The sequence below is a fragment of the Gopherus evgoodei genome, chromosome 2 (assembly GCF_007399415.2).
Source record: "Gopherus evgoodei ecotype Sinaloan lineage chromosome 2, rGopEvg1_v1.p, whole genome shotgun sequence".
NCBI classification, from domain to species: domain Eukaryota; kingdom Metazoa; phylum Chordata; order Testudines; family Testudinidae; genus Gopherus; species Gopherus evgoodei.
In genome coordinates this window covers 151,866,008-151,886,855 of record NC_044323.1, presented here as the reverse complement: position 1 = coordinate 151,886,855, position 20,848 = coordinate 151,866,008, and the positions used below count along the sequence as shown (strand labels likewise).

The 20,848-nt window shown below is 45.2% G+C and overlaps 1 protein-coding gene across 2 annotated transcripts in view; it reads left to right on the top strand.

The window, feature by feature from the left end:
- The window catches only part of TGFA (transforming growth factor alpha), a 48,559-nt gene that overhangs the window by 13,735 nt on the left and 13,976 nt on the right, over nt 1–20,848 (top strand). For both annotated transcript variants that reach the window (XM_030551951.1, XM_030551950.1), the window contains exons 2-3: nt 420–473; nt 20,545–20,662. In XM_030551951.1, coding sequence (XP_030407811.1) covers nt 420–473; nt 20,545–20,662 — 172 coding nt within the window. The remainder of the gene's footprint in view (nt 1–419; nt 474–20,544; nt 20,663–20,848) is intronic.

Here is a 20,848-nt window from a genome sequence, read left to right as displayed (position 1 = left end):
CCCCGCAAGGCCTGCTGCTGGTCTGGGGTTCTAGCTGCCGGATGCTTGCCAGCTGGGGTCCCAGCCGCAGGCCTCGCTCAGCCCGCTGCCGGCCTAGGTGAACAGAACCCCAGACCAGCAGCGGGCTGAGCAGACCGACAGCATAAGATCAACATTTTTATTTCATTTTAAATGAAGCTTCTTAAACGTTTTGAAAACCTTGTTTATTTTACAATACAACACTAGTTTAGTTATATAATACATAGACTGAGACCTTCTAAAAAACACTAAAATGTATTACCGGCATGTGAAACCTTAAATTAGAGTGAATAAATGAAGACTCAGCAGACCACTTCTGAAAGGTTGCTGACCCCTGGTGTAAATCAATGTTTTGCTTGTTGTATTGTTTATGTGACCTGTATTTTGAAAATTTTCCCTAGGTATTTTACTAGCTGTGTGCCATGCCTTGGAGAACACAACATCTGCCTTGAGTGGTAAGTTCACTGATCTAATATATTAACCTTAGACCTTGCATAGTAATTTCAACTATATCTTCTGCAGCCAGAGCTCTGAATTACCTCTATCAGCCACCCCTTCTGGCTTTTCTAATCATACCCAGTGGTCCCCACAAATGTTTGCATCATGTCTGTATGCTATTTCCTGCCCTCTCCAGTAGTCCTCCTGCTCAGATGGCACCTTCTCCCCAGCTCAGATGTTTGGAAAATGCATCAGCCATGGGGTTGAGATCTGTGCTTGAAAGTGCAAAAAACCCAATCCCAGAAATGTTTAGTAGTTATCTGAGTGTAATGTTGGCCTCTTCCCCAGGGCCTAACTTGATTCTCGTTTAACACCCTATCTTCAATGTATTAATCTTGGCTGTGTTAATAAGTGGATAGATCACATGTGTGACTTGGTAGGGCGGTTTGAGAGAACTGTGTGACAGGGAAGTTATTTATTTTCTCTGCCTTTTGTTCCATCCTATTGAGTGTGAAGCCATTGGGAGAGCAATAGAGGTGAGAATTAACTTTAGTCTGTGTGCTGCTTATCCAGCCCAGAACGGTCTTCACTTCCAGCCTGCTGCTAGCCATTTGAAATAACCAGCAGGGAGAATAGCCTTTTCCTATGCTCTGGCTCATAACCGAGTGTCGGCTTGTCTTCTCCAGGGTGGGTGCTGGTTTGTACCCATGAGCAAACAATGCTGTTGCTAGAGCTTTGGGAGCATCTCCGATGTATTTGTACAATATCCCGCACAATCCCAGTTGAGCCTTTTGAGAGCTACTGTAGTGTTAATTACAGGGTCCATGCAGAGCCTTGCTGGTCAGTGTGGATGGGATGCTAGTAGCCCAATGTGTAAATGATCCCTCGGGATGTGGCCTTATTCCATGGTATCTGTGTCTGGGGTGGTGCAAAGATGGGATTGGGTTACCTTCTTTTACACGAATGCATCTTTTAGTAGGCTGGCTAGTGTGGGGGGACATGACTGCTGGCTGGAATCAGATCTGCTCAACTGCATGTCACAGTCCTCATACTGCCAACATAGCTCAAGCATTAAGTGCCTGTGTCTGTATTGGATTTGTTAGCTTTACACACTGAAAAACACTTGAACTGCTAGTGCCATTCCCTCACAGCCCTTAGAGTGGATCATTCTGGCTCTGAAAGGGACTGGGTGGTCAAGTTCATATCTGGGTCTGAATTTCCTCCAAGTTCTGGTGGAGAGTTGGTTCCAGTCTCGTGGGTTCAATGCTGCCTAATAGACCAGGATAACCAGTATGTGGGAGAAGTTCTGCGAGCTGGGGACGCAGCTGTATGCACGCATGCATTGGAATTCTCAGGAATGTGATATTTTTTCAACACCTACTTTGCCTTGCAAATAGGTGGAACATGGGCTAGCCAGACACCAGTCCTTCTGTGTGAGATACTATTGCTCAACAACCACCTTTTCAAATTCCCAACAACTTCTCCATTCCATTCTCTGCCTGGGTTTTCTCCCATAAGGCACTGGAGTTGTGCTAAAATTAGAAAGCTTATCTCTCTTGGGCAGGTATGTGTTACCTGCTCTGGAATTGCCATGGCCTGGATATACTAAATGCATTATTCTCCTTGTACTTGCTTCATTTTTATCATATTGACTTCAGTGGAGTTGCCCTCTATTTTATACTGGCGTGAGAGGAGAGTCAAGTCCTACATCGCTCAAGTGCTCTTATCTCTCAGCTTTGTTTCGTCTCGTGAATTTGGAAAGGAAGCGTTTGGTGCCGGTTCAGTTGATTGAATAAACAGCTTGTTTCATTCCACCCAGGCGGAATGGTCCGTGGATGTGAATGAGCTGTGGCTTTAGAATGAGGAGGCTTTCCAACCAAATCAAAACTACACCTCTGGTGTTTGTGCCTGATTCTAATCTTTGGCCCTTTGCGTTTCTTTGGTTGTACACGTGGGCTCTTCCTTTCCCTTTGCAGGGCCCTGCATTTCAGATGAGCGAGGAAGGAGAGAGCTTCCTGTTTAGATGTTTGAGTCCACTATTACTTGTGTTTTCCCCCATTTCTGGCAACCTCCTGTCGTCTTGATCTTGCACCCATTGAAGTTGGGGCAAAACTCCCATTTTAAACACTTTAGGTCAGGCACCCCTCTCTTGTTCTATGCATGTACAGCACCTAGCACAACAGGACATTTCTTGGAGCCTCTAGGCGCTACCATGAGGCAAATAATAAGTCATTTGGGATAGAGATTCAAGGATCACTTATCTCTGAATAACCATTCATAATGGGCTCTATTCTATCCGATAGCACCCTTTGCACTGCCCCACAATGGAAGAACACAAAGTCCTGAGAGGTCACCACTGGTGCGAGATGAGGTGATCTTTTGTTGTAAAAGATTTCCCCTCCCCTCCCCATTTGTGATGACCTCTTTCTAAACACAAGGGAGTCCCATCTGTGGGCTGTTTTTTTCCATTCATGGTTAGCCTGACTTCCCTAAGGGGGGACATAAGAAGCTGTGAAAGCCTTTAGAGTCAGTAATGGCACAGAGATCAAAGCCCAGATCTAACTTGTGAGAGGTAGTTTCTGGGCTCGCTTGTTCCTGTCTGGTGGTGGTCAAAGTTCCAGGCTTCTCTAACGAAGCTGGGAAGTGCAGGAGTGGCGCGGGAGGATATCTCATAGCTGTAGGAGTCATTCATTGTCTACACAATAGATCCAGCAGGAGATCTCAGTCTGAATATGCAGATTTTCCCCCCCCCCAGCGTTAGGATCATGTAGATTTTCAGATGGAGTGCCGGTAGCTTGCCCCAAAAGAGACCAGCCATCCATAGATCTCACCTGCCTGTGATTTGAAGCGAACTCCAAAAATTACCATCTAAACGAAACAACTGAGAGTGCCCTTTTAAAGTTTGCGACAGCCTGGTGTAGTCAGCACAGGGTGGCCAATACGGAGCCAGCAGACCTGGGCGATATTCCTGGGGTGTCACCACGTCTCTGTGCCTCTGTTTGCCCTCCTGCCTTGTCTGTCTGGTCCTTTTGGCGAAGTGTCTGTACACCACCTAACACAGCGGGGCTTCTGGATGCTGCTGTGATGCGAGTAATAATTTAATGTGGGAAAACTCCCTCTCGTGCATGGGCAGCTTTGGTCAGAAGGGGAGACAGACAGGGCATGCAGGTGTCAATTCTGTAGCCTTGAAATTCAGCCCTCTATTATGGGGTCTGCCTTGCGAGGATGGAGAGCATTGTACATGGGACTTTGGATCCCAAGTGACTTAAGATATGTCTCTCTAGCCAGTGGCAGCCAGCGTCCCTCCCAGCCCCAGTTGACAGTGATGTCAATGGCTCATCTGTGCCAAGTCAGTTTTGAAAACGAGACTTGTCATCCTAAGTCACTTAGATGCTTTTGAAAATTCCACCCTGAATCAATCAACACTGCTACAATATCAAGAGCATGCAGTAGGGGAAATAATTTTGTACCTTACCTGCCCTACTAACTCAGCCTTAGCTTATTAAAACTGAAGGAATCTTGAAAATCCAATCTGCTCACTTCTTGTTGAGGTCTGAATGTGGCCATCCAAAACAGATGCGTCAATTTCACCTGGCATACAATCAGTTTCTAATCCACTTCCTTTTCATTTGCACTAAACTAGGTCTGCAATATTGGGCTGCAAATGCTGCAGGGAACTGTTTGGTTTTAAAACAAATGTTGCCAGTTGAATGCAAGAAGAGGGTTTTATGGAAAAACAGTCCATTTTGGGGGGCTAACGGATTAGTGGCATAGTTCTGAAAGGTGACAATTCATAGATTAATAACAATACATTGTATTTTTTCATCTGTAGGTCTCAAAGCATTTTGCAAAGGAGGTCAGTGTCCATAAGATGGGGAAACTGAGGCACAGGTGGGCCATAACTTGCCCAAGGTCACCCAGCAAGTCAGTGGCATGGCTGGGAATAGAATCCAGGTCTAGAAGTCCAGATTAGTGCTCCATCCACTAGGCCACACTCCCTCCCTCAGCAGTCGAAGGGTTGGAAATCCCTCAGGAACGTTTGTTCTCATGAACATTCTGGTCTGGGTTTGTCCCTAGTCTGGGAACACAAGTCCTTTAAAAACTGGTATTTTATTAAACTTAGTTGTTTTGTTTTTTAACTAACACATGCAGAGCTTGCACAAGCCCCACAGCTCTGGAAGGACTGAGCAGCAATCTCCTTTGAGCCAGTCAGCAGACTTTGAATACTTTAAGGCACAAGGCCCAGGTAAATCTAACTTGACGATCCTATTTTGAGCTTGAGACTTGCACGCTCTGGATTTCAGGGTCAGAACTGCGGGGAGGGGAGGCTGCTTAGCTGAGGTTCCCAGCCTCCGAAGGTTTGCTCATCCCTCGTAATAGGCTACTAGAAGCTGTGTCTGGCTAACAGCGGTTGCAGTATGCTGCCACACCACTGAGGGCTGGTAAAACAGCTTCCTGCATTTAGGATCAGGTAGGATAGCCACGAGAAATGCAAGGGTTTGTTTTTTATTCATTTAGTGGAACCCTTATGCCTAGGAATTGGAATATGAGCCCAATTCTCCTGTTTTGTTTTCCACTTGCGCAACACAACTGATTTTCAGTGAAGCTGCTCCTTCTTACACCCATATAAGGGAGGGAGGGAATCAAGTCCTGTGGCTTCAACAGCCTTCCAGTGTTTTCATGTACATTTCAGCCACTAGGAATTCTTGCACCCCCAACACAAGTATAATCCGTAAACCATACTCAGTGAGTGGGAAATCCTCGTTTCATTACCAAAAAATTCACAATGCATGTAAATCAATCCGTTTTCCCCCCAGCAGAGACCTAATTTGAAGTGGTGCAGCAGCCTTCCCATCTGTCTGGTTCACCCCAGTTTGAAACCTGCATGAGTTGCGCTGGTGTCTACACTAGAGGTCTAAGCTCGTGCAGCTACACCAGCAACAGGGATCTTGACGCAAGCAAGGCCCAGGAACCAAATTCTACTTTCGGTGGAAGTCAAAAGCAGAGCTGGGCAATATCTGGCTCCACAGAGTTCCCAGGCTTTTGAACGAGAGTGAGTGTAGATGCGATCAGGAAATATGCACAGCAAGGCTAAATGGACTTATGAGTAATCAGGTAAGGAAGGGGATAAAAATACAGCCAAGATTAAAACCATGTTAGATAAGGCAGCTAGTAAACGCTGGCTGAGGGTGAGAGGCATTTAGAAAACCTCTGCTTATGCAGAATATACTTTTTTGCCTGCCTGTACCTTTCTCCTGACATTGGAGAACCAATGATAGGACAGAAGAAGTGCTAGGGGGTGGGTGGTGTTTTTTCAGAGGCCCGCATGGCCGATAGGCATCCAGTTCCCATTGATGGTCAGTTAGGCACCTTGAAAATCTCCCTTATCAATCATTAGGCAAGACGAAGAAATCCAAACTCCTCGAAGATGATACGTTACCATGCGTGCAGTTGGAGATCCCAAACTGAAGGTAGGAAGAACCACATCGGATCAGACCAGGGTCAGTCTAGTTCAGCGTCCTGTCTGCACCTTCCTCTGTAGCAGTGTCTTCTGGAAAGACTGTAGTAGTCAGTTTAGAACAGTGGTTGCCAAACTGGGGTTTGTGAACCCTGGGGGTTCGCAAAATGTTACAATGTGTTCTCGGGGAGGGGGGAAATTCCCTAATGGCAGACAGAGCTGTCCCTAGGGACCCTGGGCAGCACGTGGCCAGCAGCCTGGAGCCTCTGGACTTCCAAGAGCTAAGCAGATCAAAGCAAGCATCTCTGTCACACTGAGGAGATTTAAACTTCGAGACTCCTTATAAGAAATGGAAAAGGAGGTGGATATATTTTCCTGTTTTTTAAAGTTAAATAGACAGCTAAGCTTTGTTGTAACGTGCGTCGTTTGTCTGGACTGCTCAAGACCTGAATGCTTGTGTAGGAGGAACTCTGAGCTGGCTTCTTAAATACCTTCATGCTGTTTCACATCTGATACTCCTTGATGAAACATAGGAGCCTTGTCTTATAACATGCTTATTCAAAGTGGTACAAGCTACGAAAGTAAGATCTTGGAAGAGTGTTGCCGTTTTCATAATGTAGTAAAAAAAAACTGCAATGATCAATAATAAAGTGTGTAATAAGCATGTCATAAAAACACATTTTATATCTTCAAGATCACTGCTTTTATCATTTATACTCAGGTAAAGGAGAAAATCCCTGGAAATACTTTTTTTTTTTTTGAGGGGGGGGAGGTGGTTCGCAAGATGACATTTTAGTGAAAGGGGTTCACAGGTTGTTAAAGTTTGGGAACCACTGGGTTAGAATAACCTACTCCCCGGGGAAGTTTCCTCTTGACTCCCAATAGTTGCAGTTTGGCATGTGCCCTAGTGCATGAGGGGTTGTGTCCTTTCTGCAGCCTCCGTGTGTATTTTTAATGTTTGTTCGTATAACTGGATAGACCGTCTGGGACTCATTGCTCTTTAACTCTTTCCTGGGGCATGAAATTGAACACCTTGTAATATCTGTGGATGAACAGGAGAAGTAATTTAACTTCTGCTGCACAAATCAGACTTTCTGTAGTAGGTTCTGCAATGGGCAGTGTTTTGGAGCAAACTCAGTCTGGTCTCTGAAGATGGGTGTTGGAAGCAGTGTGACCCACTGCACAGAGCACTGGATTGAGACTTGGGAGACCCAGGTTGAGTTCCTGGTTCTGCCACTGGCCTCCTGGGTGACCTTGGGCAAGTCACTGAACCACCCTGTGCCTCTCTTTCTCCATCTATAAAATGGGTGCAATGATTCTGATCTCACTTTGTAAAGTGCTTTGAGCTCTACTGATGAAAGAGCTCTAGGTATTACAATTTTCATTTCTTTGGTCCCCAAAGATGGCGGGTGGTGGTGCATAGACCAGATACAAACTGGCCCTACTGAAATTAATGGGAGTTTTGCCTTCTTGTATAGCGCGCTCTCTCTCTCTCAAAATACAGCTTTCTCAGTAAGGAAGAAGGCCCTATATTTATCCATTTGGGTGCCCAACTGGAGGTGCCATAAAGGGGTCTGAATTTCAGAGTGCTGAGCACTTTTGGAAAACTGCCAGCTTGTCTACACTTGGGGTAAGTCTAGCCATATGGCACTGCTGAGGTGCAGCTGTACCAATACAGCTGTGGCATGTCTGAAGATGCTCTATGCCGAAGGGAAAGAACTCTCCCATCAGCGTAAAAAAACCACCTCTGCGAGCGGCATGAAGATGCTACCTTCGGCATAGTTAATCCACCTCCTCACAAGGCGGTAGCGAGGTGGATGCAAGAAGCCTTCCTATCAATATAGCACTGTCTACACTGGGAGTTGGATCAGTATAACTGTCGCTCAGGAGCATTACACCGACAGATGTTTGTAGTGCAGGCAAGTGCTGGGTCTTAAATGGAGCACCCAAAACCACCAGTTGCTTTTGAAAATTATAGCAGATAATTTAGTATCCACTGTCACCCTAACCCCTTAATGTGGCTGCCGAAGAACACAAGCAAGCCACAGTGGGGAATGAATCTCCCTCTAGAGCCTGCTGTCTGCATGCTTGCATTGCAGCCGAAGGAGGATAACACTGGCTGCCATTCTGGGGAGAAAAGAAAATGACTGTATAATGACCTGACTCCAAGGAGTGCATTGCCAGCAGTAAGATGTTGTGCATTAGATGCACCACGGCTCCAGCACTGTCTCATAGTTGGCAGTGCCAATTTGCATTGTAACCAATCGATTTACGCTAGATCAATTGCTTCATTCATAAAACTGGTACAATAAGCTGTGAAATCTGAAGCACAAAATGATTTTTTTCCCCTCCCTTCCCGATAACTTTCCCATTTCACAGAACCTCAAGTGGGTTTTATGAATGGGTTGGAGTAGGGTTTTAAAAGGGCTACAGACATGTCAATGCTTTCTCTTTCTGGCATCCTCTGAAGCATAAGAAATACAGCTTGTGCGGAGAGCACATGTGTAGGGGATTTATCCTGTCCTTTGGCCAGAATGATGGAGACTTAAGCTGGATGTCGTCTTTTTTTTTTTTTTCATGGTTTACTTCTGTTCAAAGTGGGGGGAAAACCTCTAGAGGGCTTGTAAGGGGCCAATTCATTCGTACCTGATTATTTATCCAGTGCCACGTTGAAAGGCATTTGTGTCTCTTGGAAGTTAAATTTGTAAATATCGCTCCTGGCCGTGGAATAGAACCTCCTTTCTAGGCTTAAGGGACTGGGAGTCCGACTGAATGAAAAGTTTGTGTAAAAGGAAACCCTGTGCTCTGAGCAGAGCGGAGAGCTTGCCCTCAAGTTTATGTAGCCTCACAGTGAAATCTCGCTATGGGACAGACGTTAGCAAAGCAAAAATCTGAATCTTGCTAAGAAAACAGTTTTTAAATTTAGAAAGAGGCATGAACCAAGCTTCACTTTGGATCTGAACTTCACAGCTCAAGCCCTTCTCTGATATGGGTTGGTCCAAAACCCTTTGCACAGATTCCTTTCTGGCCTCGGGTCCCTGTGGTCATTCAATCTGACCTCCAGCAGAACCCAGGCCATAGAACATTCCCATATTAATTCTTTGCGCCAGAGCAGAGCTTGTAGGAAAACATCTCATCTTGATTTAATGATTACTAGTGATGGAGACTCCACCACAACCCTTGGTAAATTTCTTATCTTAAGATCACTTTATTAATGGCAATAAGCATGCCATGGTTTGTGGTGAGGCAGGAGGTTGTTCCTTTTACTCTTTTTTTTTTTTACATAGTGATACTAATCTAAAAGAAGAGGGGCCTTGTGAGTAAGGCACTAGACTGGGACTTGGGAGGCCCAGATTCAGTTCTGGCTCTGCAACAAACTCCTTCTGTGACCCTGGGCAAGTCACTTCATCTCCCTGAGCCTCAGTTCCCACCAGCTGAACTGAATAGAGCTTGAGTTTACAGGAGTTGAGGGGCTGGTCAAAGGTAGTTTGAGGTCATTGCTATTTCATCAAGAACCTAAGAGATCCAAAGGACTGCTCATAGTTTCTGTGACAGAGTTTGTTGCATGATAACAAAAGCCTAAGAGACTCATTCCATTCTAAACCCTGCCATGTCTCCCTTTGCTCTTAATGACAGTACTACGCTCATTAAGAGCCTCTTCCATCTGAGGAACTCAAAATGATTTTCAGGCAAGAACAGGTTCATCCTCTCCACCCCCATGAGTTAAGTAGTAATAGCCTCTGTTGTACCTCAGTTTCCCCATCTGTGCAAGAGCTTTGGATTGCTCAAGGTCAGAGTCAGTGGCAGAGCCTTATGGGACCCATCTGCCAGAGAAACCAGGATGTGTGCAGTTTTAGGTGCCTGAAGATCCTAGAGGAGGAAAACTGGTGAACATTCAGTTCTGATTAGATCTTTAGACCGTGATTTCTCCATATGTCCCTTTGGCACTATGTGAACAATATCAGTCATGGGCAGCCCCTTTGCGGTGTTGAGCAGGTGAACTTACTTGTGGAAATCCCAGAAGAGAGGAAGCCATGGAAAGGTCTTGAAACTGCATGCAGTGAAGTGGCCTGTTGTAAGAGGGGTTGCATTAATCATGCAACCCACAGAAGATAGGCAGGCGGAAAGAGCGAGAGAGAGAGAGAGAGAGGAATCCATTCTCTGGCTGAGAAGTCGTTGTGGAAGGGGAAAGGGGGTTAGAGGCAGGGATTAGATAGCTTAGAAGTGGGGAATTTCCCTGGCTGTTCTCCTTGCAAGCAGACTGCTCATGCCAAGGATTCATTATTTAGTTTGAGCTGGCAAGGAGTAGAGCAGGGTTTTCATCTGGGGGGAGAGAAAAAAGCAATGTTAAGCCTATTTTTGGTACGTTGAGTTGGAGCCACTGGAGCCGGAGATGTGAGGGATTAGACGGTATATTTGGGAATTGCCTATGTGGAGGGGCACTGGTACAAATTGTTCATTGTGAACAGTATCCGCCTTCCTCTGAAGCATCGGGTACCAGCTGCTCTAAGACAGCTATTGGACTGATGGGCTATACGTCCTGATTCCAGTGTGGCAATTCCTATACTGCTTTGAGAGTTACTTAAAACTACAGGAGCAAATGAGGTCACCGAAGTCATGATCCAAAATCAGTGGAAGGAGTCCCAGGCACTTCAGTGGACTCTGGATCAGGTCCCAAGAAAGGGCATATACCAGCAAAAGAGGGGAGAGGACCCAATAGGGTGACCAGATGTCCCAATTTTATAGGGAAAGTCCCAATATATGGGGCTTTTTTTATATGGGCTCTTATTTACCCCCCCCCACACACACACACACCCTGTCCCAATTTTTCTCACTTGCTATCTGGTCACCCTAGGACCCAGCTAGAGAGGGTAATGTGAGGGTTCTTGGGGGACGGGGGGAGGGGGATGCACTTGAAAATAGAAAACTCAATAAGATCTCACCGCTGTAAGGATCTTCCCCAGACTCTGGAGATCAGCCATGCTGTGTGTCAGTTGACAGGGGGAGAATCAGGTGGGAGGAAAATGGATGTGTGAAAAGCAAAGTTGGTTGGGAGCTGGAATATTTTCCAGTAACATTCCTTCTCCTGCTGTTCCTCCCTTTCATAAGAGGCGGTCTGGAAACACCGTCAGCTGTGGGTACCTGGAGTAGGCATGCTGATCTCATTTTGCCAAGGGTGCAGGCTCAGCAAGGCAAAACATCTTTCTTACTCTTTCCCCTGCTGGGGCATTCTTGAAACACTGAAGTATCAAGGGCAATGCAAACATTACTACATGGCTGCAACAAATTGTCGGATTGCGTAGTATAGTTTGTCAGCAGACAGGATGCTCTCCTGAATGCTGAGAAAAGAGGCACAGAAAAAGGCTCTTTGGCTATCTCAGAGCACTTTGCAGTGTTTTCAGGTCATAGAGTACTTTGTAGTGAACAGGCCTATTGTAGACTCCCCAGAAATTTGGGAATCAGCAGTTGAGCTTTGCTTCTGGTTCTTCTCAATGTTTGGGCCAATCCAAAGCCCTGGGATGTAGTGCTGCACCCTGAACTTTGGGGAGGTTTTAGATCTGGATGAAACTTTTGGCTCTGGCATGTCTCTGGTCATTGCACGGAGGCTAACGCCATGATTGCAGCTTGGTTATGGATTCCAACCTAGTTTCACTGTCTAGCACAAGCAGGGCCAGGAACCTTGCTGGGAAGCGCAGGAAGAGGAGAGATGGTCTGAAACACTTTGGTGCCAATCACACTGGCAGCTCGACCCACTTTAGAACCCAGTTTGACCACGGCCTGGTTTACTCAAATTTCTATGCTACCTTTAAGTATTCACTGAAGTAATGTCTACGCTGCAAAAAGACCTGCAGCAGTGCGTCTCCAAGCCCAGGTCAACTGTTTCGGGCTTGCGCTAGTAGACTAAAAATAGCAGTGTTGATGTTCAAGTGTGGGCTGGAGCCTTGGCTCTGAGCTCCACCCCGCAGACTCTGACGGGTGAATTTCTGAATGCGGAGCCCTCGGAAGCAGCTGGACCCCTGTGTGCCAGAGGGCAATGAGAGAATCTTCACAAACACTGAATCTTGTATGTAGTCAGGAAGTCTACACAAGATGTGGAGGACAACTGGTTCAAACTGGAGTCAGTTTTGCTAGAAATAGCATGAAGTCCTAGAAGCAGTGGGCTTAGTGCTGGGAAGGATAAGAAGGGAGACTTGGTGCAGTCGTTGAGCTGAAGAATTTATTTGGGGGTGGGAGGGGATAACTTTTGAAAAATGTTAGGCCACTGGCTTCAGCAGCAATAAGATGTCATACATGGAGGCAAAGAGTGTTGACAGCTAAAAGTACGGCATGTGATGAGCTATATAACAGGCTAGGAGGACATGAGGGAAAGAAGACCATCTATGGACTCACCAAGGCAAGCAAGAAAACGATGAGGCATTTGAAAGAGTTTGCTTGCATTATAAATGAACATGGTTCTGTTGCAAATGAATGGGACTCAATCAGCAAAATTGTTTTGAAAGAGGGATAAATGAGCAGAACCCAATGGAAGAATTAAGGATATGTAAGCCAAACTGGGTCATAATAGTATAAAAAGGAGGGGTTGCAGAGGCGTTTAAGGAAATGGAGAAAGCACCTGGGCCAGATGAAGCCTTCCTTTTCCTATGACTTCACCACATTCAATACTGCTTCAAGTATCTTAAGTTTGTTCAGTGTTCTTAAAGGGAAAATGCTGGCTGAATGGTGTAAAAGCTTGGTGGTGCCTATTTTTAAACATACAGGAGATATTCATGTGCTAATTATCATCCAATTAAGCTGTTGCATGTGATGAAAGTATGGGAGAAGTTTATTGAAAAGCATCTGCATGGGATGGTTGAAATTTGGACAGGTCAGTATGAATTCATGCCAGGAAGGAGCACAACCGATACCAGTTTTTGCTACCGGTCCTCATAGAGGAGCTCAGAGAAAAGACTGCAACTGGAGATGGTCTTTGTGGACCTGGAGAAGGCATATGATCATGTACCAGGAGAGCTAGTTTGGTAGAGTTTTTTTGTGATGGAGAAGCATGCCAGAAAGATATGTCAGTCTGATCCAGGATACATATGACAGAATGATTACTGCAATCAAAACCAAACTGGGGACAGTAGAGAATTCCCCATAAATATTGGCCTAGGTCAGGGCTGCACTGAGCCCCTTTTTGTCTCTGGTTGTCCTGGATGGGCTCAGTGAGAATATGGAAGGGAGCCAGCTTGGAACAAGATGTCCGCTGATGATTTAGTGATGCATGGAAGATTGAGACCCATCAAGTCAACTTTGGATAGTGGTAACATAGTTTTGAGTGGGCTGGGCTTAATGTGCAGCTGGTCAGACCAAGGCTATGGTAACTAAGGGGAGGAGGACCCATCATGAAGTATATCACAGGTAGAGCCCTTAGAGTGAAATAATTTAAATACTTAGGTTTAATGGCTGCTGACAATAGTGCCCTCCTGAGCAATGCCTGGCATCGTACTAAAGCTGTGTGGTGCATACAGTAGGAGCTAACCCCAGTTCTCCATGACACAGACTGTGAAACTGTAATTGTTCCATACATTAAGATGGGTTGAGAGACTTGCCAAGCCATAGAAGAAATCAGGATGCTCTCCACCACGGAAATGAAGATGCTGAGATGGCCAGATGGTTGGACGTTGCATGAAGAGGAATAGAACGAGGTTGTCGGGGGGCCTCATGCAGGGTGCTTCACCTGAAGACCAGTTGAGGGAGGCTAGGCTACACTGCTATGGATGTATTCAGTGGAGACTGGAGTGTTATCGGTGGAATGGCTCTTGGTTGGATTCTATCCACAATCACTTCAAGGGGGAGACCGAAGACTTGCTACACGGACCGGATATCAACAAACCTCAGATCAATCTGCACCACAGCCAGGCATATGAGCATTTCAGAAGAAGGCTGTAAAAGTCACCAACCCCACCCAGGGAAGTGGCAAGAAAGAATCTGGAGGGTGCCCTACAAGTTCATTTCCCTTCATTAGGTGACCTAACTGACTGGTGGCTTTACGCCAGTCAGCGATGTGATCACATGGATGCACGTGGATCAGCCACTATAGCTCATTTCATGTTCATATGTTCATACTGAATGTTTTGTAAGCGGTGGCAATATACTATTGGCAAAGGTTTAACGTAGTTCCTTGGCATTGTGCAGAAGAGGGCAATCTGAGTGAGTGATTACTTTCTGGCAACTGTTTGTTTTATGGCTACCAATCTGGAACTTGGTCAATAAAACCAATGCAGATGGTCACTTCCATCCTACAGTGAGAATTGCACTGGTGGATCCAGACAGTTGCCTGGGCTCCCAGTAAAGTAATGGAACATTGCACAGAAATATAGATCTCCCTGTATAGATGGCAGGATTAGGACATTCTCTTTTAAGAGTCCATTTTACAAGCTGCATCCTGAAATCCTTTACAGGAGAGCTGGGGGGAGGGGGAAGTGTGTGTCTTTCACTGCCTTTGTACATAAATAAAAAGGTTGGTACTAGACAAGCAAAGGGAAGCAGGAGAAAGAGACAGATGATGGGGTGGAGCTGGGATGATGTACATATTATACCAATTTATATTTTGTCTTGGGGAAGGTTTATTTAGTGATTTTTTTTTTTTCTTTTCAAAAGTTTGAAAAATCTTGTCTTGCAGTTAACTGGAATGCTTTGTGCATAAAATGTTCCCTAGTGGTGGGGATTTAGAAAAGCATCACCACACGCTTGCATGTCTTTCTGCATCCACAGCTGTTTGAACTGGTTAAAATGAGAGCATTTCCTGACACTCTAGAAAGCAGTCTCCTTGCTAGCCTCATGTGTCTGGAATCAAACTCTGAAACTGTAGTGGCAGTGCTGGCTTTAAGCACATCCGAGCAACACATTAGACCATTATCAGTCTTGCTTTCCCAAGACCAGTACATGAGTCTTATCCCCATCAGTGCCCACAAAGGCATGTGGCAACTATCTTTGGAATACCATCTGAAAGATCGTAGACTACAAGAGCATTTCAGCAGGGTCTTGTTCCACCACTCGGCACTACCAGTCTGCAACACAGTTCAAAGGAATCCTGAAGCAGATGGTCAGTTAATGCTCATGGGGAGACTGTTGTGGTGTAAAGCCGGTGAAGCTAAAATAGAAGATTAAGTGGCTGGTCTGTGGATGGTCCCCAAAGGATTGTAATTGGGATGGGAAAAGCTCTCTGGTTTGGAGGAACAAAAGCGAAGTACCATCCCTTTGATGTGGGCTGGTACAACAATACCAGTTGGTGCCACTTCTTGAGGCAAGGTCATAAACAGAAGCTGCCCTCAGTCATTCTTTCTTACAAAGAAGTTAAAGGCCGATTTGACAAAAGGTGTCCCGGCAGGGACTGCTCCTTTCTTGCTGCCATTACGCACAAAAGTAGATGTCCTGGAGTTTTATTTGGAGGAGGGAGATTACATTTAATCTTCATGTGCGATGTGGCTCATCATTAAGGGAATTGATGGAGATGGCTTAAACTGGACCCGCTAATTCTCCCACCCCTTTGAGGGGATCAGTGTAAAATGGCATCCAGGTCTGCACTGCCCCCGAGTTTTGCTAAACCAGGATGCTACTATCAAGGGAGATGGGAGGGCCTTGTGGGTAATGCAGAGAGAACAGAGTGGAGGGGACAATCTATTCCTAGCTCTGCCTCAAACTTTCAGTGTGATCTACAGCAAGTGACTTAGGCCTAAATTTTCACAAGTGGCCACTAATTTTGGTTGCCGAACTTGACATTTTAGGCCTGATTTAGAGAGGCTGAGAACCCACAGTCCCCATTGATTCACTTGGCACCTAGAGGAAATAGGCACCTTACAGGTTAGAATTTTCTAAACTCTAGGACAGATCCACAGCTGGCATAACTCAAAGCCTTTGATGTTGGTGCTTCAATGGAGCTATGTTACATCAGCTGAGGATACGCGCCCCCCCCTTTGCCTCTTCCTCACCAGTTTTAAATGAAGATAATATTTCTTCACTTTTTTAATTGATCCGTGTTTCGTGAGATGTCTAGGTGGAGAACACCGTAGAAGAGGATAAGATTTGTTTTAAATGTTTCATTTCAGTGGTTTATCATCTGACCGAAAAGAAGCATGACATATTGATTAAACTAGATAAGGGTTTTTAATGGGACAGTCCTGTTTTTTGGGACTTTCTTATATAGGCAGCTATTACCTCCCCGCCACCTGTCCCAGTTTCTCACAGTTGCTATCTGGTCACCCTAAGTCTAGATGAACTTCAGAGAAGCATCCAAACTGCAGAGGATGCTTGTGCTGCTTTTAGGGTCGCATATCTTAAAAACCTAGTACCCTGTTGTAATAGACTGTTAGTCATTTGAGAAGAATCCAGGCCACAATGAAAATTTCAACAAAGCCAACCTTCTGCTGATTGAGACTCTATTTAACCTCTCATCCTTTTGAGGGGAAGAGAAGTGCTATGGTGATTTAGTTGGGGTTGGTCCTGCTTTGAGTAGGGGATTGGACTAGATGACTTCCTGAGGTCTCTTCCAACCCTCATCTTCTATGATTCTAATACAAATAACACAATAATAAAAGTGTGTGATGAACAGAGTTGGGAAGGAACTGGTTATTTTGTTCTGCAGGAAAATCCTTGATTTCAAAATCTTATTTTATTCTGAACTGGATTTAAAAGAACAATTTTTGAAATAGTCCCATGAACTGAAATTTTTAAAAAATGTGTTCAGGTCACTTGAAACATTTTGCTTAGATAAGTCAAACATTTTCATTCTGTTTTCATTTTATACTATAGTTAAAAAAAAATTAACATGGAAAATTGAAACATTCTGTTTCAACCTTAAAAGCTTCCTCCCCCCAATTTTTCTTTCAGACACTTTATTTAATAAAGACTTCCACAAAAAAGTTCTGCTTCCAACAAGTGCACACTTACACACGCACACACGTTCCTCTGGAAAATTTCTGACCACCTCTATCAATGTTCATGTTCCTTTTCTGAAGTTTCAGTTCCACATTCAGATGTTCATGGCGGAGTCCAGGTATGTGTGTGTCTCTGAACCCTTATTAGAAACAGCCAGGCTTCCGTACTGCCTGGGCCATGAGAAGGGGGGGCAGTTTATCACATCCATTGTTCTTTTAGCTAAAAGAGGCCAGGCCAGACTCCATTCAGAAGCCCATTTGTGCTGCTTGCTACTCAGTGAATTGCTTGTTGGGGAAAGCTGACTGATTGATGGCTCTAAAGTCCTCCATTTATCCAAAGAACTGTTCCAGCATGGTCCAGATCATTCATAGAATCATAGGACTGGAAGGGATCTCAAGAGGTCATCTAGTCAGGTCCCCTGTGCTCATGGCAGGACTAAGCATTGTAATCTTCACTCTTGCCATTCCATGCCAATTATTATTGTATGTATATTATGGCAGTGCCTTGAAGCCTTAATCCTAGACGATTCCACTGTGCTAGGCACTGTACAAACAGAACAAAAAGACAGTCCCTGCTCCGAGAAAACTTACAATCTCAGTAATGCTCCTTCCCTCTGACTGTGTGGGGCTGCTTCTGAGAAGTCCAGTATAGTAGCCCATTCATTCCTTTGCCTGCCAATTAGGGGGTTGCATATTTTTTGTAAAGAAAATACTATTTTATCAGTTACCTTACATGAACTTTGCATACCCCTATTAAACAATCTCTGTTCTAATCTGTATGTAGTACCTTTAAAAGATCCATTTGTGTTTGATCAACCTCTTATCTGTACGTATTTAGATTCTGAAAATTGTCCGACAGCTGATTACCATCTACTTGAGCCTGATATGAGGCTGGCTGGCCTCTTTGTTCGCTTCCCATCTAAAGGGTTTTTCTCCATGCCAGTAAAGTTGGGGGAAATCTCTCCCTTTTGAGAAAATCGGCTATCACCGTACTGGCTGCTAGTAACAATGGAGTTATCAGTGGCGCCTTCCTCAGTTTTGGGGGTTTATTTTGTGATGGGGATGCTCCTTCCTTAAAAGGGAGGTTGAAGCCGTCACTCCTGCTCCTTGGCTGACTCCTCCCCAGGGCTCAGTGAAGGAGTTAAGAGGTGGAATTCTGAGGGTGGTTATACAGGAAGTCAGACAAGATGATCATATTGTCCCCTTCTGGCTTTAAAATCTATGGAGAACCTGTAACCCATGTCATGAGACAATCTAGGCTGGAAATCTGATCAGTGTCTCCCACATAGCAATACTGGCCAACTGCTGCTCAAGTACCAAACCAGGCTGCCTGCTGCCACCTCATGTGAATACATGATTTGAACAAAGCCTCCCCACCCCCACCTGCAATATCGCTGATTAACACTCAAACTGGTTTAAAAATCTCCCTGGGACCCGGAGTTTTTTGAGAGATGTGGATTTAATTACCATGCCCGACAAATGTGTGGAAACAGGAACCCGAGGGGGGGCGTTTGAAACAACAGCGATCAGATGTGCTTTCTACGAGGGCTAGTGCAGAAGCAGGATATTGGTTTTCCATATCGGCTCTGAACGATAATTTAAAACAGCACAGGACAAAATGGAAAACAGTGTAGCAATTGGGGGGATGGGGGGCGCAGGGAAGTTTTTATGTTCTTCAATGGATTCTTGTCCCACTTCTCTTCCTCTGCTCTGCTTTGGCCTTACTACTGAGAATTGACTTCACAATATTTCATTATATAGAATTGCCAGCACTGTGTTGGCTGTGCTCATCACGCTTGGTGGAAGAGGTCCCTTTAAAAGCAGATCCCCTTTCTTGTGAGTGTTTTCTGTCGAGCTAGAACACCTCTGTGACACGCTCTTGTGGCGCCGATGCTTTTGTAACAAGAAGACAAAGGGAAGAGTGCAGTGAATCTTTGGCAAGCGCTCTAAGCACGAGTCCTTGATTATTCATCAGCTTCATCTGGGCTAAGAATTTTAAGCTTTAAGCTGTTCAGTAAATTCTTCTAGTGCCACAAAGGCTTATTTTGTGAATATCTCAGAAATGATCCACTATGGGCTCCTTAAACATATCTGCTGCTTGCCTCTGATTTCATAGGGTTGGAAGAACAAATCCAGACTCCGTTCAGTGGATAATCTCCTTTCCCTTTGGGCTCTCCCAACTTTTCTCAGCCTGCAGTCTCAATCACTTTCATTACAGCTTCTGGGCCAAATTCGCACTTGGTGTCAACAGATGCAGTTTCTTTGTCCCATCTACACAGATCTGAATGGCAGGATTGCAAATACCTATTCAAAAATCTCAATCCTGCAGTGGTATTAGTGAGGCTTCTCTGGAAGGGGAAATGGAATTTGCTCTTCTCCTACAGAACTCTTCCCTTCCTCCATGTTTCTCGGAATCTATGGAGGAGTATGTCTTGTTGGCTTAAGGGACTGGTAAATAGAAACAAAGGGCTCTGTTCTCCAAGTCACCCACTCAGATCAGCCTAGCAGTGCCCAAATGTTACTCGCGTGATATGGTAGCCTGTGTGAAATGAGATGGGGGAACTTAGTCTGGTTCTCCGTGGGCAAGCATCCATCAGGGAGAACGACTACCAAACTGTTGCTAAAATGCACCCTCTGTTGGCAGCCTCAACAGAGAAGGCAAGAACTGTCTGGTCATGGAACCTGAACTCTCCTCTCATCCCAGAGGTGGTTCCTCCAAGACAGACTTGAAGCACCTTGGCAGGATGGAATGGGGGAACCTTACTCTGCTCCATCCTGCATCTCTCTTGTGGCTCCATGAAGGATTTCAAACTCTGGTGCTGCCAGTCATGCATCCTGGTTTCTGTGGCCCCTTCCTCCTGCCCACCCTTCCCTCAGCCGCACTACGCTAATCTTAGAGCTCAAATCACAACAGATGCGTCTGTTTGTACAGTACTATGCACAATGCGATCCTGATCTGTTACTAGGAGCCCTAGATGCTACATAATAGAAATAAAACATCCTAGTAATAAGGGTCCTGCCTATATGGAAAAATTGATTAGAGAGATGCTGGGATTATTTTAAGCCACCTAAAGGATTTGGGTGTCCAGTTTCCATTAATACTAACAGGAATCTGGTATCTAAATCTCCTGGGCAGCTTTGAATATGTGTAGCAAAACCAAGAGGGTTCTACAAAAATGGCTCTTCAGTGCTTAATAGAAAAGAACACCACTATAGTTCAGAAAACCTATCTGGTGGAATTCTGTGGCAGGGATACAATTATCTATTTAAATTTTAGAGGGTGTTTTTTTTAGGGGGGGAAAAACTCTCTAAAGAGGTTAATGCTTTTCTAGTAAACTCTTTAGGGCTTTACTGTGGGGGTTATGAACATTTGTGTGCTGTGCCCAGGAAACTCTGCATCATGCAAAATCTAAACCATGGCTGAGCACAACCCTGTAGGCAGAGAATTGTCTCAGACTTGGCTAATGCATGTGTCCCATCAAGAGATCCTAGTCGTCAGTGGGCAGGATTGAGCCTGGGGCCTCTGGAGCTTAGTTCATGAGCCTCTCCTGCATGAGCTAAAAGCCAACTGGTTCTTAGCTAAGGCTGTAGAGCAAACTTATTCAACTCTAAGTGGACTCGGTGCCACTAGATGGGACAGGACACCACACCCCAAAGGTGTGTGGGTTACACATGGAGTTAAAAAATGTATCTTTGTTTGTTCATCCCATCTAGGTCCCCCAGTGGCTGCTGCAGTCCGATCCCACTTTAACGACTGTCCTGACTCCCACAGTCAGTTCTGCTTCCACGGGACTTGCAGGTTTCTGGTGCAAGAGGAGAAGCCAGCATGTGTGTAAGTCCCTTCCTGTGGCAAAGTGTTTCGCTTGTATGACCACAAGTGAAACGGAAGAGAAGTGATTCACTGTTCATCAGGACAGCAGGCCTATGTAATTGTACAGTGCACTCCATTGTATTCCCTTAGGATGAGAACTGGCACACATAACTTATTGCATTATCTTTGGAGTCGCACGTTAGCTCT